Source organism: Medicago sativa, chromosome 6 (assembly GCF_051527215.1).
Source record: "Medicago sativa cultivar Bolivia chromosome 6, Bolivia_mono, whole genome shotgun sequence".
NCBI classification, from domain to species: domain Eukaryota; kingdom Viridiplantae; phylum Streptophyta; class Magnoliopsida; order Fabales; family Fabaceae; genus Medicago; species Medicago sativa.
In genome coordinates this window covers 29,205,240-29,224,208 of record NC_140754.1, presented here as the reverse complement: position 1 = coordinate 29,224,208, position 18,969 = coordinate 29,205,240, and the positions used below count along the sequence as shown (strand labels likewise).

Below are 18,969 nucleotides of genomic sequence, written 5' to 3'. Positions count from 1 at the left end.
ATTTTTATTTTCCGTAATTTTTGCTTTCTATTGAGGGTTTGGTTTGGCCCCCCTCTTGTACATATTTTGTCATTTTTTTTCTATATATATAATATATGAGTGAGCGGCAGAGGATTTGTAGTTCCCTGGAGGTTCCGACCTAGTCGGGATGTCTAGCGGCTCCTTGATGTCTTTCTCATTCTTGATTCAGTAAAAATTTGATATGATATTTGGACGTATCGATAATGTGAAACATTGATATAGCTTGCACAAACCCAATAATGTTGCATCTCATTGGTGTTTTGGAAAAAATTCAAGTCCTTCATATGATAAAGATAAGACCCAAATTTTGTTTAGATAGTGTAGCAATGGCACCTCTTGTCTTACAAGTCACTTTTATAAGAACAATTAATCCAATATAAAACCCTAATAAAATATATTTTAAAACTCTTAGACTCTTGTGTGTGATGTGGCTATATATATGCCCTTATACTTCTCTACAAAAACTCAGAACATTCTAATCAAGTAGGAGAAATTGAAGGAAAAATGTATAGCTCTTACATTTTTGTGATTCTATCTTTGTTCATTCTTGTATCTATAGAAAACACTGTGCTTGTACATGGTGATGATCCTACAGATGGTTTTACCTCTGTGCCATTGACTGAAGCAAATTTTGAGGTGCAGAAACCATACAATATACCAATTGAGAAAAGGTATAGCTTCATTGATGGTGTTCATCGATTCTGGGTTTATGCTCATGACAAGCCTTATTCTCCTGATAGCCCTACTCAACCACGCACTGAAATTCGGATAAAGGTAATCTTCCCTTTGGCATATACTACGTTGTTCAATAGACTCCTCAAAATTGCTCACATTTTTTTTAAAAAAAAAAAAAAACCGATCGAAAGTTATGATCTGATTGATTAAGCGATGGTGGCCTATTGAGCAACCATCCTACATAATTATTTGATATTATATCTATATTGTGTCTTTGCACAGGGTCAGTCCTAAGATTTTTTTTATGCACCGGGTAAAAGAAAAAAATTGTACCTTTTTAATTATTTTAATTTTCTTCTTGTATTTTTTGTTGCACAAGATTCATTTATAATCAAAGTTCTCTAAAAAGATATTTTCAAAAGAATTAATCAAAACAAAATAAAAATAAATATTTCTATATTGTACTGACTACTAAGTAAACATAATAATTTTGGTGCCCCTGAAAAAATGGTGCCCTAGGCTGCTGCCCCTCCTGCCCGCCCTCATGGCCACCCCTGTCTTTGCATAGAAAATTATATTTAACTTGTTATATATGCAGGGGCTTGACTACCACTCAGGGGTTTGGCAATTTGAAGGTTATGCCTATGTACCAAAGATAACATCAGGTGCAACAATAGCACAGATCCATGGTGCAGAACATGGTAAAACCACTTTGCTACTAAGAATATACAATGGAGATATGAGGTATTACAGCACAGACTTGGTGGCTAAAAATCTTTATAATAAATGGTTCAGACTTAATATCATTCATGATGTGGATGGAGGAATAGTGACTGTGTTCATTGATGGAGAGAAGAAGTTTCAAACAAAGGATCAAGGGCCAGGAGATTTGTACTTCAAATGTGGAGTATATGCTGCACCTGTTGATATAAGTAACTATATGGAATCAAGGTGGAGAGATATCAAAATATATAAAAAATGATGACACTTCACTATTTCTAATATAGTACTTTATTTGTATATTATACTTTTTTTATTTGAGAGGGATTTGTATGTATATACATATATGTTTGTAAAAATTTAAGATGATTAATGATATGATATGATAATTAAAGTTCTTGTAGTGCAACTTTATACTTGGTCTGGTCAGGGAAATTGCTTATTAAATTAAATTTGAAGGGAAATGAATGTAAAACAAAAATATAAACACAATAGTTCACTTCATTGATATGATGATATATATCCCCCATAATTTAATTTTTTTGTCCCTACAAAAAACAAAATAGCACTTTTTTTTTTATAATCTTTCGGTACCGTGAAAAAGGGCACCGGATAATCCAGAGTTAACATGTAGCTGCCCAATAACCCATAATCCTAGCCAGATAGGGGACTACAGAAGAACTCACGTGCACTTGACCACACAGAAGCACATATCCATTGATCGGGGCTATTGATGTAATCTCCACAGATGTCCTACATTCGTCGTCGGATTTCACGAAAACAGTTATAGTTGGGAACCACTATATAAAGGTTGTTGCGCGCAACAACTAACTCTTCTATAGAGTTTTCTCTAGATTCTCTGTCTAATCTCATTGTAACATCATCAACAAACTACCTCCATCGGAAACTAGAATAGCATTGCCGCATCGGAAAACCTTTTGTACACTTTATGTTGATTAAATATACATTAATCAAGTATACATTAGATAAGTAATCAATTTTCTTGAAATCTCCGCAAAATATGCACTCCTTCCAAAATGAAATAAAAGTAAAAAGTAATTAAAAAGAAATTATAATATCAAACTTAATTGTATAGAATACATTTGACTTTTTAGTTGTGTTAACTTATTTGTATAAAATGCTAACTAGTGCCCTCAGGGCACTAGTTAAGAAAGCAAATATAGTAATTTCGCATTGGAACTTGTGCATTCAACTTCTCAAAAGTCTAAAAAGTGGCATTTTAAACTTAAAACTTGCTTTTTTGGGTTACCTTAACCATTGCCCTAAGGGCACCGGTTAGCAAGACCCTTAAATAATTTATTTGACTCTAAAATTTTGCAATTTTCTTTTTCACTTTTGCATTCATTGAAATTTAAAAAATATTCCTAATTTTTTCCCTACATATGATGACATGCTTTTGCTTTAACGTTATAATTGTGTTTTGTTTCAAGATTTACTACGATAAATCGTTTTTTTTTATCTTACTTAAGTTTTGTATTGGACTTTTCTGAATATATTTCTAATAAAAATAATAGTACACGCTTAACGAAAAATTGATCGTTAGAAAATTATTTTCCATGTGACATTTTTTTGGTGGCCCATTCAGAATGTTGAAATGGTTTGTGGAAGTTGCATCACAGACAAAGAGCAAGAGTGAAATCCCTTGTTGATTATTGTTCTATCAACTATATAATGCACCCTTAAAGATGTAACAATAAAACTCGAGAACTTATAAAGACACAACAACAATACTCATATCCCACAATGGATGTCGTGAGTATGAAAAAAAAAATGTAAGAAAATAAAATAAAAACATTACAACCTCAAATTATTAGGTATATTATTGGATGTTAGTTCTTAAGAAGTCAATACATATCTTTCTAAAAAAGAAAAAAAATCAATACATATATTTAGAAAAGTCATTAAAAATTTCATTATATTGATTGTTTTTGTTTTTGTTTTTGCGTACAAATCATTGGAGGAACTTCATACGACCTCTAATGTGGTGATTTAAATGGACTGAGATAAGACTCAAACAAATTGAGTCACAAGAATTAAAGTATAATAGATTGCTTGAAGAGTGTTACATTGTAAAGCATACGACACCCCTGACCATTTTAACTTTGAAGACTGTTATGTATTGGTCACTTCAAAATCACAACCATTCGAACCAGAATCTTGTAAGTGAAAATGGTTAGGTGTCATACGTTTTACCATGTCACGCTCTTCAAGGAACCCACTATAATTTAATTATTGGGACTCAATTTGTTTGGGTCTTGTCTCTTTCCATTTAAACCGCTACATTAGCGGTCGTATGAAGTTCCTCTAATGATATGTACGCTAGAATGGAGACAATCAAGAGGATGAAATTTTAATGACTTTTCTAAATCCATGTCTTGATTTCAAAAGAACTAACATCAAATGATATGCATAATAATTTGATGTTTTAAATTTATTTTTCCTTACATTTTATTTCAAACCCATAGCATCCATTAGGGAGTACTGTTCTTGCATCTTTGTATCTGCTTGAGTTTTATTGTTGCAACTTTGAAATTGCATTATACAATTGATAAATTTTGTATTGATCAAAATGGATAGAACAATCATAAACAAGGGGATTCCTCTTGCTCTTTGTTTGTGTTTCATCTCCACAAACCAAGTCGATCTTTTGAATTGACTACCAAACATTTGTTACATGAGAAGTAATTTTCTAATATTCAATTTATGGTGAATAGTGTATTATTATTTGGATTAAAAATATATTTAAATTCACAAAGAAAAATATCCAATCAAGAATATGAGTAAGATTGAGAAACGATTTTATTGGAATAATTCTTGAAACAAAATCAAATTAGCGTTAAAACGAAAGCATATTGTCATATCAATAGTATATATATAAAGTAAGGTTTTTTATGCCACGTGTCACTTCCACATTCATTCTCAATATTTTTATTATTTTTTCTATTTTTAAAAACCAATATTTTATTTAACATAAATATCTCAACAAACTTTTGATCTTATGCACTCAGTATTTTTTATCTGAACAAACTACACATCAATCAATCAATCAATCAATAGTATATATATATATAAAGTAAGGTTTTTTATGCCACATGTCACTTCCACATTCATTCTCAATATATATAATCCGAACTGTATCAGCACAAATTCTAAACATGTTTGTAACATGGATAGTCATTTTAGGTACAATATTAATCTTTCTAACTCTCATCCTTCTGTTTTTGAGTCATTGTTACCTGTTCTTAGTCAAAATCGGGTTTTCGGGCTACTTGATCGGATTGCTCCGAAACTTCTCAAGAAAATCAGAAAAAATTCAAGGACCATGACTCCTGTAGAAGGGACTTCTTACGGGACTCCGCCCCTCAAAATCCAAAATTCCATCGTTTAGACCCATTTTTCATTTTTATTAATTTTTCATATTCTCAGAAAAATCTGAAAAAATTTGCATTAGTTTTATTTGATTTTTAGAATTTTTTGATACTATTTTTATGATTTTATTTGACAGGTTTTTAGCATTTTTTTACTTAGTTTTTTTGTTGTTTTTAAAAAGCAAAACTCAAAAATGTTGAAATGTGAGAGAGTCTGATGGCTGATTATACATAAGAATTGTCCGGATTATAAAATCCGAAATAGTAAACATGAATCTGAATTTTAAAATCTGGAATGCACAAGGGCATTTTTGAAAATTTTACAGGGCGCGGGAGAAGGCAATAGGGTGGAAAAGTAATAGTCTATGTTTAAAGGGACCCAAAACTATTACCACTTGGACTAATTCATTATTGTTTTTGTTACACTTTTTATTCTTGCATTGGACAATGATCTCATCATTTATATTTATTTTTAATTTTTTTTGAAATATTTATATTTATTTTTATGATATTATTATAATTGTAAATTTAAATAAATTCAATCTAATATACTGACACGTGTATTCGTGCACACAAACTTATAAAACTTATTTAATATCTAACCCGGGCAACTCCGGGTCTCTAAACTAGTGTGGATAAAAAATTAGGAATATTTTATAATTTTCGAGGAATAAAACATATAATGGAAAAATGAACAAGACAATTGCAAAATTTTATAATGCCAAAGAAATTGTACATCAACATAAAATAAAATAATGGTATACATTACCTGATCCATAAAATACAGTACGAAAAGATTTGTAAAATGCTATGGTAAATTAATGATAGAGCCATAAATATGAAGTAGAGAAACATATACCTAGCTCTCGGTGGCATTTAGATAGTTTTGGTTGTACAAGAACTCATGCTAGTTTTATTTTTTCATATGGCTATATCATTATATTGCAACTCAGCTTCTTTTTATACTGGCTGAGGCGGAAACTACGAGAACTTTGATATTCATTTCAGAATAAAATATAAGAAAAAAAGAGTAAAAAAATAAATAAAAAGTCAAACGTATTTAATACAAAATTTGGACCAAAATCATTTGAATTATTAATTCGTTTTTAATATATTTTATATTAATTACATTATGAAGGGTGTAAATTAAAATATAAGAAAAGAGTTAAAAAAATAAATAAAAAGTCAAACATATTTAATACAAAATTTGGACCAAAATCTTTTGAATTTTTAATTAAATTTTTTTTTATATTAATTACATTTTGATATCTTTCATCTATGTAAACAGTTGAAAAGAAAGCATCTTGATATGTATATGTACTTTGATAAAAAGGTATGTTACACTTAAATCTTAAATTAACATTTCTTTTTTAATTAACAAATAATAATAATCAATAACATGTTTCAAACATTTCAAAAAATTTAGGAGGGAGAGTTTTGATGACACTAGGTCATATATCACATTCCACTTTGATTTTTATGTAATTTTTAGCAAATTGTGGTGTCATTTCATGGGTTATGAGCTGTAAAGAAGTGCACTAGTCCAGAAAGCATCGTACTACGATCCCAAGCATCGTACTACGATGGAACGCGTTTTGCAAGGCTGCACTTACTGGAAATATCGTAGTGCGATGATAAAGCATCGTACTACGATGGAAGGTTACTTTAAACGTTGACTTGGCTGAGTGGAGCATCGTACTACGATGCTTTCCATCGTACTACAATGGTGATTCAACTTTATGTTTCCTTTATAAACCAGTGATGTGTTATGGACAAGGTATCAAAGAAGAAGGGAGATAAGCTTTATTTGGAGCTGGAACATTGATCAAGAGGTGGGAAACCACATCTAAACTAATAGTCAGTCATCCATTTCATGTAATGAATTCTTCCTTATCATTAGTTACTTTTACATTAAGCTATGAGTAGCTAAATTTGTGTGACTAGGTTAAGAGATGATTTTGTATTAAATTTGTGTGACTAGGTTAAGAGAAGATTTATATTAAGTAAGATGTGCAACATTGATAACAAGGTAATTGACTTAGTGTCAAAAAGCCATGTCTTCCTTTGACAACCTCATCATCATTTCATTTACACTTAATGTTTTTTAACAACAGATTCATCGTCTGAAGGTATACTCCCTTGGATGGGGATCAACAATAATAACAGATAAAACACATCTGTGTAATATTGTGAAAATAGAAATATTGACTCAAAGAAAAAATAGGTATTTACTGCATTTATTTACAAAAATATTATCTACCAAATATATTATGTATCGCTTATTTATCGTTGAGACAAATCAATAATTATTGTCATATATAAAATAAAATTTGTTAACTAATTTATTTATTTTTGCAGTTTGCACAATCCAATAACTACAGGCAACTATCAACTTGCAACATCTAAGTTAAAGCAAGATATCTGTATAGATCAGGTATTTTTTTTATATGAGCTTTATACAATACTCTTATACTTGGTGTTCTATGAAATATATTTTCATATAACATTATGTAATTAATTTGTAGTTTTTCGAAAGACAGGAACTTATCGATAAAGGGGTGTACGAACAATTAGCTGCAATTCTAAAACAGTAATAAGAAAAATTATTCTAAATGGTATAATTTTAAATTATGTTTTATAGCCGTTTTCATGTACAATTTACTCTTTTCGTCAAAGACTAATAACATTCATTTCAATCAAATCAAATGCAGGGAAATAAAACATGATTCTGATTCTGATTTCATGTTTGTCCTTCCCATCAAGCACCACGAATGATGAAAATACAATATTAGTATTAATGCTTCTTATTCTGATTTTAAGTTGTTGAATATGATTTAAAATACAGTTTTTGATGTCATCTATGTTTTAACATGTGTTTATATTAATCTGGGTTTATATTATCTATGTTTTAATATGTGTTAATTACCCTAACCTTATAACTGGTGGTGCATATTTCATGTCATCCATACACATGGTTTTGTTGAAATTAAATTATACAAAGTTGTGTCATCCAAATATATTGTAAACGTATGTCAACGCAATATTCGAACAAAAAGAAGACGATAAAAGGCCACCAATAAATCTCTATTCATCATGGTTTTGGTTCTTATATTTGTGAATTAAAAACTATATATTAATTTATTTTATCCAAAAAAAAAATTGTAGCATATATGCGTTAGCGCAGTAGAAAAAGCGGACAGACGGGCACGGGGGTGCCCGTCTGGACGCTAGTGGCAAATAAATTGAATGAATTCCTACAAAATTATTTAAGACGAGTAGGATTCCTATCTACTTATGATATAGATTTTCTACGATAGTTGTATAGTGCAAGCAGCCATTTGTTAAAAATAAATGGACAATGTCATTTGGTGAGAGATAGATACAAAAAAATATGTAGTGGATCCTACCATTAAGTATGTCTCACTACTATTAATTATTTTCATATATGAGATTTTCCTCTCTCTAGATTTAACGGATTTAATGCACGAGTCGCCCTCAGGACTAAGCAGCCAAAGTTAAAACTTTATGTTAAGGATTTTAAACAAAAAATGATGTGAACAAAGTTAAATTTAATATAATTCTTTATAAATGAGGATAAAAGTGTTTATTTATGTTTTTTGAACTTAACTCAGTTGGTAGGAACGTTAGATAATATATACATGGGTCAAATTTTGAAATTCAGACACAACACTTATATACCATAAAAAGGTGAATTTTAGACACTAAGATACTTGATAAAAAAAAACTCATTTATATTAATTACAGATAAGGACTTCATATCCTCCTTCACCCTTAGCAAAACTTGATTATTTTTTATAGATCTTGTGTTATTTTTATTTTATTTTAAAATGGGTGAATATAATTTTTTTTTAGACATTTAGATATGTATTGATAAAAAAAAGACATCTAGATATGTTGAATCGACCTTGACACCAAACAGCCATCGTAGATCTGCAGCGGACCAAACATGAACGGACCTGGAAACAAAGTTCAATGTGGCTATAAACAAATAGTGATCGATTTTTAAAATTTATACTTTACCGACTGAAATTTTGGTCACTATTTTTGTCGCTAATCAAGTTTGTGACCAATATTTAATAGCTTATACATTAGGACCAACATTTCGATCACTATATTTGTTGCTTATCAAGTTAGCGGCTGATTTTTATGCTTTAGCGACCAAAATTTCGATCACAAAAGTAAAATTTCCTTTTTTAATAAAAAAAATATAAATAAAAATCTGATATGGCTATAGCCACACCAAATGTAGGTCGCCCTTGGGACCAAAGCATGTCTACTTAATATGTATGAATATGCCTAACCTATTTTAACGGTGATTGATGTTACGTTGATAATTGAGTTAGATACAATTTTATTTTTCTAGAGAGATGATAGTTAGTTAAAGTGGGTTCATTAATTTAGGGTTAAGCGAGTTTGACGGTGATCATGCGTTTATATGATAATAATAGAGTGAGTAGATAAATTAGTCCTCAAAATTGATCACCAGTCAAAATAGAGAATTGACAAATATGGACCTCCCTTAATTCAAAAAAAAAAAAAAAAACAAATATGGACCTCCCAAAAAAAAAAAATCAAATGTGGGCTCTTATAACTTGTTAACATTTTTTTTTTTAAATGAAAAAAATATATTGAAATGAAACTAAACCAAGCACAAGTGCAAGGAAATATGACCTTGGAATAAAGTTAATAATACTCCTTTTGAGATTAATACAGGTATCATGATTCATGAAGATGTTCACTCAGTTCACTTGATTAATATGATGGTTACGTTCCTTGACCAAGGTTCAAACTCTTTACTCAGTAAAATTATATCTCACAGTATAGACCAAAAATATAATACAATTATCATAAACGAGTCGTATTGCTCAAGTTCTTTAATAGTATATAACACGTACTCTGTTTCAAAATACATGTCCAAGTCAACCACTTCACATATGCCAATGCACAATTTTGACTGTTAATATCTTTAATTATCTAAAGTAAAAAATTATAAAAATTTAATATTTTGAAAATATTTGTCGAGACAAATCAAACAACATCTTACATGATATTTGTATTTATACATTAGTTAAAAAGTATGGTCAAAGTAAGTCAAGTGAATAGTGCACATTGCAAAAATTGGACATGTATTTTGAAACGGAGGGAGTATTATATAATACAATAGGTTTTCTTTACTGGATATATAGTGCAATATGAGATAATATGAAGAACCACTTATATATCAAATTAATCGAAATTCATTGTTGAGGAATCAAAGCCACCAAAGATGATGCTTCCGTTGCCATTTCCATGAACATAACCGGTGTTGTTAATAAGACCCTCCATGTTTTGTGTGCCATCGTTGGAGAGAGTGTTGGGAGGCGGGTTTTGGCGACGAGCAACGGCACTAGTACCGTTGCGGTTGCGTCGTCGTCGTGGTTGTGAGGTTGTGGTTCTTCCACATGATCCTCATCAAGTAGGCGCAGCAATTGCATCATTGATGCCATCGTTGACTAGCTAGCTGGGAAGGGCTGAAGTTTTAGATGCCTGGTAGGAGATGTTGCACCCATCTATATATAGAATATATGACCTTCTTAAGGAATAATATGCAGGACCCTGTTAACTTGAAGAGTAAGCTAAGTTGGGCTATTTTAATTGTAAAAAATAAATAAAATCAAACGGTGAGCAGAAGGTGATGATGATAATTATGTAACTTTGATAGATTAAATTCATTATTCACAAAATAATAATTAAGCACACAAATTTTATCGTGTGGAATATATATTTGTACATACTAGATTTTTGACCTGTGCTCCGCTCGGGTTTATTGTAAAAGGATTGACATACGAATCATAAAATACAATATATAATAGGTAACGGTGAAAAAATAACATGTGATAATCCATAGTAGACAAAATAAAACATTTCATAAAATGTATGAAATCTGAAAATATTAAAAACAAAAAACGGTAATCCTATCAATAATTCACGTATATATAACCAAATTTACATGGAAATTAGGGTAGCCGAAAAAAAAGTATAAAATAGAAGGCATCAAACGTGATCATTGATATGCTCATAGTTTCTAGAACAAACGTGCAGCATCAAATAAGTGTAGAAAATATTTTCTTCAAAAAAAAGGCAAGAGGATAGGAATGAAATTGGTGTGATGCATTTTTTTAGATGGAATTTGTTAGGTTAAATAATTGCGAACCTAATCAAGCAAATGAGCGGGAAAAAAATTAGGTTAAGTTGCTGCAGACGTAACAAAATTAATAAATAAGGATTACTTTTATGCATTTCTTTAACTCTTATTTTCTCTCTATTTCTTTATATCCTCCCGTGGTGGAAATGGTTTTGGATGTTCTAGAATTATTCTGTATTAGAGTATTGTGAAGTGAGAAATTCTTGTGTGAACCAGGACCAAGAAATGAGGTTTGGTCACACATAGAGTTTTTTCTTTTTTTTTTTTACTGTTTCCATTTTCTCTTTCTTCTCTCTTCTCTCTTTGGTTGTAACCAAAAAATGAGGTTTGATCCTGGTTCACACAAGAGTTTCTCGAAGTGAGATAGACTGATTATATAATGTGTTAAAAGATATTATGAGGTGTGTTAAAAGATAAAAGATATTATAATGTGGAAAAACCTACTAAGGACCCCACCTAGTCACCATACTGTCTACATATATATCCAATACAATCATAAAAAAGTCCTTCAATTATTTTAACAAAATCTCAATTCTATTTAGAATTTTTTTAGAAAAATATGAAACACAAAAAAAAAAAAAAAAAAAATACAAGTTTGTATTCGATGTTTGAATAGTCGAGAAATCCTTTTGAAGGAGAAGGCACTGCATGTAACTATCAATTTGATAGTAAACTAAAATAAATCAACTAGGTTCAAAGTAATTTTGCCGCTAACCAAAATATTTTCAACAGATTCTTCTATATACTCTATCTTGTTTCTTACTTTTCAAAATGAACTTTTATGAAATTTTTAAAAGAGAAACTTTTTTCCTTAAAAAAAAAAAAAATAGAGAGAGAAACACTTTAAACTATACTCCCTCCGTTTCAAAATGAGCGTCGCTTTAGCCAAAAAAATTGTTTCAAAATAAATGTCACTTTCAATTTCCAATGCAATAATAACTTTTTCTTTTCAATTGTACCTTTCATTTAATACTCTGCACACTACTTCTAAAGTATTAATTTTAAAACTAACAAATAGTTAATAAGGATAATTTGGTAAAATAATCATTCTCTCACTTTGAATCATTGCATTTCTTAATATGTGTGTAAACACCTAAAACGACACTCATTTTGAAACCGATGGAGTAATTCGCACACGCTTTCACTCAAAGCCTCTATTTTTGTTCTTAGGATGTGTCACCATTACACATTCTCATTATCTATCTGATCAAGTCCCGCTTAAGCTCTCTAAAGCAATCTTAAAACAAGAATGAGAAGCTCCAAAGAACCAACAATGACCCTGCACATTCGTTGTGACAGCATTTTTGTTAGGAAAATGCTACTTGTAGCGAAAAACCCAATCACGACAAAATCATGTTGCTAGTTACTAATACCCTCCTTCACATTTATCTTTTTTAACCACCCATTTTTTTTTTGTCGATAAAGGGGGAGATCCAGCGGCTATAACAAATTAAAAGATGATTTCGTTATGTTATATTTTCCGCTTGAAATAGCACCACCCTTTTTGTTATTGCCTCAACAAAGGTCATTATTTACCCGTATCTATAAAACCCCGAATTGAGAATTTTTTTTATAAAAAAATGTTTTCTTCCTCCTTTGTTTCCCCAACTGTTATGAATGTTGAGATCAAAGAGTTGAAAATGAACTTCGTATATATTAGATGGTTACTTGGGTAACTTACATTCAGTTTTTTATTAGAGGTTTTATGATAGGAGGTTATATGACATATGTCAAGTAACTAACATAACAGAAGATGCTCTTCTGAACGAATTTTTTTTTATTAGTCTATGTAGTGCCTTTGTCAGAGGATCTGCAAGCTGCTGAGCAGATTTAACATGAACAAGTTTGAGAAATTAAGATTGAACATGTTGGCGTATGAAATGACAATCAATGTCAACATGTTTTGTTCTATCATGACTCAATGGATTAGTTGCTAAGTGAATGGCAGAAATGCTATCACAAAATACCATAACAGAAGGCATTGAGACTTCAAAAGCACGAAGCAACTGACGTATCCAAAGAAGCTCAGATGTCACAGAAGCGAGGGCTCGATACTCAGCCTCTGCTGAAGATCTTGCCACCGTAGGTTGTTTTTTTGACTTCCACGAAATTAATGAATCACCCAAAAAAACACAATACCCGGTAGTGGACTTTCGAGTAACTGTGCAGCTTCCCCAATCTGCATCAACAAAGGCAGATACCCGCAAAGAGGACTTAACTGGGAAGAACAATCCTAGGCCGGGAGAATTCTTAATGTATTGTAACACACGATGAACAACATCTAGATGAGGAGTTCTAGGTTGTTGCATGAACTGGCTGAGACGATTAACTGCATATGTGATGTCAGGTCGAGAGATAGTGAGGTACATTAGTCGTCCTATTAATCTTCGATAACTAGAAGGATCGTCAAGAGGAACTCCATCAGTAGAGTTAAGGCATATGTTGGGATCCATAGGTACTGAGACTGGCTTTGCAGAAAGGTAACCAGTGTCTTGCAACAACTGCAAAGCATATTTTCTTTGGCACAAATGAATACCTTTGGATGATTTTGCAATTTCTAAACCAATAAAATAGTGCAAATCACCCAAAACTTTTAACTTGAAGTTCTGTTCGAGCAAGGACTGAATCACTTTGAGTCTGGTAGCATTAGGACCAGCCAGGATGATATCATCCACGTAGACTAGGTGGATCACCAAAGATGCACCAGAACCAGTATAGAAAAGAGAATGGTCTGCAGATGATTGAATAAATCCAAATTGACCAATGGTGAAACTAAACTTTTGGTACCATTGTCTAGAAGCTTGCCTAAGACCATAAAGAGATTTGTTTAGTTTACAAACACGGTTCTCCCCCTTGACCGGATAACCTTTAGGTAAATGCATATACACTTCCTCATATAAATCACCATTCAAAAATGCATTATTAATGTCAATTTGAAGTAATTCCCACCGTTTTTGAGCAGCTATGGAAAGCAAAAGTCTAACAGTGGTAAGTTTGGCTACAGGTGAGAAAGTATCTAAGAAATCCACTCCAGCTTGCTGAGTAAAACCTTGTGCAACCAAACGTGCCTTATATTTGTCCAAAGAACCATCAGCCTTGCATTTTACCTTATACACCCATCTACAACCTATTGCTTTTTTTGTTAGCGGGAAGAGGTTGGAGTGTCCATGTGTGATTAGCTTCTAGTGCTGCTAACTCCTCAGCCATAGCAAGCCTCCATTCAGGTTTAGTCACAGCTTGGTGATAAAAACAAGGTTCATATATAATGTCAACATGAAAGAGATACTCCTTGTAGGTAGAAGACAAACGATCATAGGAAATGTGATTTTGAATGGGATATTTTACATTGAATTGATAGTTATCAAGATATGACGGAGGTCCACGGATTCTGGTTGACTTTCTTAATGGTATAATAGGAGCATGAGGAATAACAGCATCAGGATCATCATCAAAATTAGGTGCAGGATTATTATCAATATCAGGTGTTTCGGGCATTGTATCAGGGAGGCAAATAGGCAATACAGGTGATGGATTTTTTTGACAGGGATCATCATTGTTAGTGAGGGAGTGATAAGGGAAAACATTTTCTTGAAATATCACATCTCTGGATAAGAAAGGTTTCTTTGTTTCAAGGTTAAGAAGTTTGTATCCTTTGACACCAATGGGGTAGCCAAGCATGATACAAGGAGTTGCCCGAGCAGAGAACTTATGTCGTTGAGCTGGAATCGTTGAGGCAAAACATAAACATCCAAACACTCTTAACAAAGAGTAATCAGGCAAATTATGGTACAGAACCTCGAAAGGTGAGCAATTATTCAGTCATGCAGCTGGAGTTCTATTAATGAGGTAAGTAGCAGTACTTACACAATCTCCCCAATAATGAAGTGGGACTTTAGAGTGAAACAACAAAGATCTTGCGACATTCAAAAGATGTTGATGTTTCCTTTCCACTACAAAGTTTTACTGTGGCCTATGTGGACAAGAGAATTGATGTAAAACTCCCAGTTCCTGCAAAAAAGAAGTTAACTGCAGCTCCTTTGCATTGTCAGTGTGAATTGCCATGATAGTGACATTAAATTGAGTTTTAATGAATTTAAAAAATAGTTTGATCAGAGAAGGCGCTTCAGATTTATGTCTTATGAGATGAATCCAAGTAAACCGTGAATGATCATCCACAATAGTCAAGAAATAGTGCATTCCATCATAAGTAGGTTCCTTAAAAGGACCCCGAACATCACAATGAATTAAATCAAAGGGTGATGTGGCATGATTGTTATGAGCTATAAAAGGTAATCTATGTAATTTTGACAAAGGACAAATTTGATAAGAATCAGAAACATAAGTAAAATTCAAAGGAAACAAACTAGGAATTTTATTATGAACAATTTTGAGAACTTGATCAGACAAATGGCCTAGTCTAGCATGCCAAACAGGAATAGAAACAGTCCTAACTGCAAGACAAGTATGATCAGCATGACTAGTGTTATTTGATTCAAGCATTATACATGATGTAGGATCTAAGAAGTAGAGGCCATGACTAAGGTCACCCTTGCCAATCACCCTCTCCTTCGCTGGGTCCTGAATAAAAGAACCATTATTAGTAAATGTGACATGGTATTTGGAATGATTTAAAAGTGTACTGACTAACATCAAATTGACTTGAAAATCAGGGATATACAAAACATTTTGAAGAATTAAATGTTTATTTAAATAAATGGTCCCTATAGCAGTCACAGAGACCTTAGAATTATTGGGAAGGGAAACAAATTTGTTGGTTAAAAATTGATAGTCAAAGAACAAATCAAGAGATTGAACAATATGAGAGGTGGCTCTAGAATCTAAGATCCAAGGATTAGAAATAGGAAAGGCATTGGGTAGTAAAGAATAACTCATACCAATATTTTGAAAATTGCTAGAACTAGTTCCTGCATCAGAAGTGCGAGCCATTTGACCCTGAATATAAGCAATCATTTGATTATATTGTTGATTGCTTAGAGGTACTTCAGCGGCATTCACTGCTTGCACAACACCACTTGATGAGGGTTTTCCCTTTTGATATCCAGGAGGATATCCATGGATCTTGTAGCATTTATCCTTGGTGTGGCCATGAATGTTGCAGTTAGTACACAGAGGTCGATCCTTCTTCCCAAAAGACTTAAATTTGGGGTTTGTGGAAGATTGAACAGCACAAGAAAGTTGAGGCTCTTGAGTTGCAAGAGAGAGAGATTGAATTTCCCTTTGCTTCTCTTCTTGCACAATTAACAAATATGCGCGTCCAATTGTGGGAAGAGGATCCTGAAGCAACAATTGACCACGAATTTGACTGTAGCTATCATTAAGTCCCATAAGAAATGTGAGAACATACTCACAATTGACATGGTCGATGAGAGGTTGAACACCACCACAAATACATTGATGAACGGGGCGAAATTCAGTGAGTTCCTCCCATAATCCTTTGATTTTGGAGTAATAATTTGCAACTGAAAGCGATCCTTGGGTACAAGTGATGAAATCCTTACGAAGTTGAAACATGCGTGGACCGTTTTGTTGAGAAAAACGTTCTTGTAAATCAAACCAAATCGCCGCAGCAGTAGAGGAATAGATAATGCTAGCCGTGAGTTCCTTCGAAACAGAATTCAAGATCCAAGAAGAAACAAGGTTTTTGTTGCGAAGCCAAAGGGGATATTGTGGATCGTCCTCTGGTGCTGCCGGAATTGTTCCATTGACAAAAACTACTTTGTTCTTGGCACCAAGAGCAATCAACATAGAACGCCGCCAAGAACCATAGTTTGAATCGATGAGGGCGTGGGTGACAAGTTGAAGCCCGAGATGATCCGAGTGATGCAAAAACAACGGATTTGCTTGATCTTCCATGATGAAAAAAAATGTTGAAAAGGCGATAAAAGCAAACGACAAAGAGAAGATTCACCAGCAAAGATGAGAAAAGTCTTTTGATACCATATTGATTAGCTGGTTGAGACGATTAACTGCATATGTGATGTCAGGTCGAGAGATAGTGAGGTACATTAGTCGTCCTATTAATCTTCGATAACTAGAAGGATCGTCAAGAGGAACTCCATCAGTAGAGTTAAGGCATATGTTGGGATCCATAGGTACTGAGACTGGCTTTGCAGAAAGGTAACCAGTGTCTTGCAACAGCTGCAGAGCATATTTTCTTTGGCACAAATGAATACCTTTGGATGATTTTGCAATTTCTAAACCAAGAAAATAGTGCAAATCACCCAAAACTTTTAACTTGAAGTTCTGTTCGAGCAAGGACTGAATCACTTTGAGTCTGGTAGCATTAGGACCAGCCAGGATGATATCATCCACGTAGACTAGGAGGATCACCAAAGATGCACCATAACTAGTATAGAAAAGAGAATGGTCTGCAGATGATTGAATAAATCCAAATTGACCAAGGGTGAAACTAAACTTTTGGTACCATTGTCTAGAAGCTTGCCTAAGACCATAAAGAGATTTGTTTAGTTTACAAACAAGGTTCTCCCCCTTGACCAGATAACCTTTAGGTAAATGCATATACACTTCCTCAGATAAATCACCATTCAAAAATGCATTATTAATGATCGTTTGTCTTCTACCTACAAGGAGTATCTCTTTCATGTTGACACTATATATGAACCTTGTTTTTATCACCAAGTTGTGACTAAACCTGAATGGAGGCTTGCTATGGCTGAGGAGTTAGCAGCACTAGAAGCTAATCACACGTGGACACTCCAATCTCTTCCCGCTAACAAAACTGTCAAGTAACTAATTTGACATCTGTCATATAACCTCCTATCATAAAACCTCTAATAAAAAACTGAATGTAAGTTACCCAAGTAACCATCTAATAGTATGAGAAGTAAGCTTGATATAGGTTGATACAAAGGACAAATTTGTATGAGTATTATTCAATATTTGATTATTGTATGAGTATTATTCAATATTTGATTAAATTTTTTTTTTTTTGAAGGAAATATTTGATTAAAAGATGGTGAATGAATATATGGAATGCTCAAAAACTTTACTTTTGGTGAACACAATGATACCCTTGAATAATTTACCTTGGCTTTTTTTTGGCAAAATTACTTATATAAATATCTACTTTATTTTCTTAAAAAACGACATTATTTTTTTTGAGCAAATTGAGACTCTTGAAGTTTGATTGAATATGTATCAATCACTCTTGAAGTTTGATTGAGATAAATATCTACTTTATTTTCTTAATTCTTAAAAAACGACTTTATTTTTTTTGAGCAAATTGAGACTCTTGAAGTTTGATTTTGATTGACATAAATATCTACTTTATTTTCTTAAAAAACGACTTTATTTTTTTTGAGCAAATTGAGACTCTTGAAGTTTGATTGAATATGTATCAATCATTTAATTATATGTATCAATCATTTAATTGTTCAATATAATATCATATCATTTAATTATATGTATCAATCATTTAATTGTTCAATATAATATCATATCATTTTTGTTAAATATAATATGTTTGGATCTCGTCCCAAAAGCTAGTTTGAAGGAGGAGGGTACTCAATAAATATGTTTGGATCTCATCCCAAAAGCTAGCTTGAAGGAGGAGGGTACTCAAGCATATTTATTATTTATAATTTATACATTCGACAGCCCGGGAACCTGAGCATTTAATTGTTCAATATAATATCATATCATTTTTGTTAAATATAATATGTTTGGATCTCGTCCCAAAAGCTAGTTTGAAGGAGGAGGGTACTCAATAAATATGTTTGGATCTCATCCCAAAAGCTAGCTTGAAGGAGGAGGGTACTCAAGCATATTTATTATTTATAATTTATACATTCGACAGCCTGGGAACCTGAGCGATGTGGGACTAACAACAAACTACAAACAACTTCAAAACCAACTTCAACACCCACCCTCACGCCTAGCGTGGGCCTGGGTCAAATTCCCACATCGCAATCCTTAACC

General features: G+C 32.5%; 1 protein-coding gene across 1 annotated transcript; it reads left to right on the top strand.

The window, feature by feature from the left end:
• The first annotated feature begins 494 nt into the window (after positions 1–494).
• Positions 495–1,813, top strand: LOC146914384 (citrate-binding protein-like). Its single transcript, XM_085717237.1, has 2 exons — positions 495–795; positions 1,295–1,813. The coding sequence occupies exons 1-2, from the start codon at positions 526–528 to the stop codon at positions 1,676–1,678; spliced, it is 654 nt and encodes a 217-aa protein (XP_085573363.1). The 5' UTR covers positions 495–525; the 3' UTR covers positions 1,679–1,813.
• Positions 1,814–18,969: the final 17,156 nt, after the last annotated feature.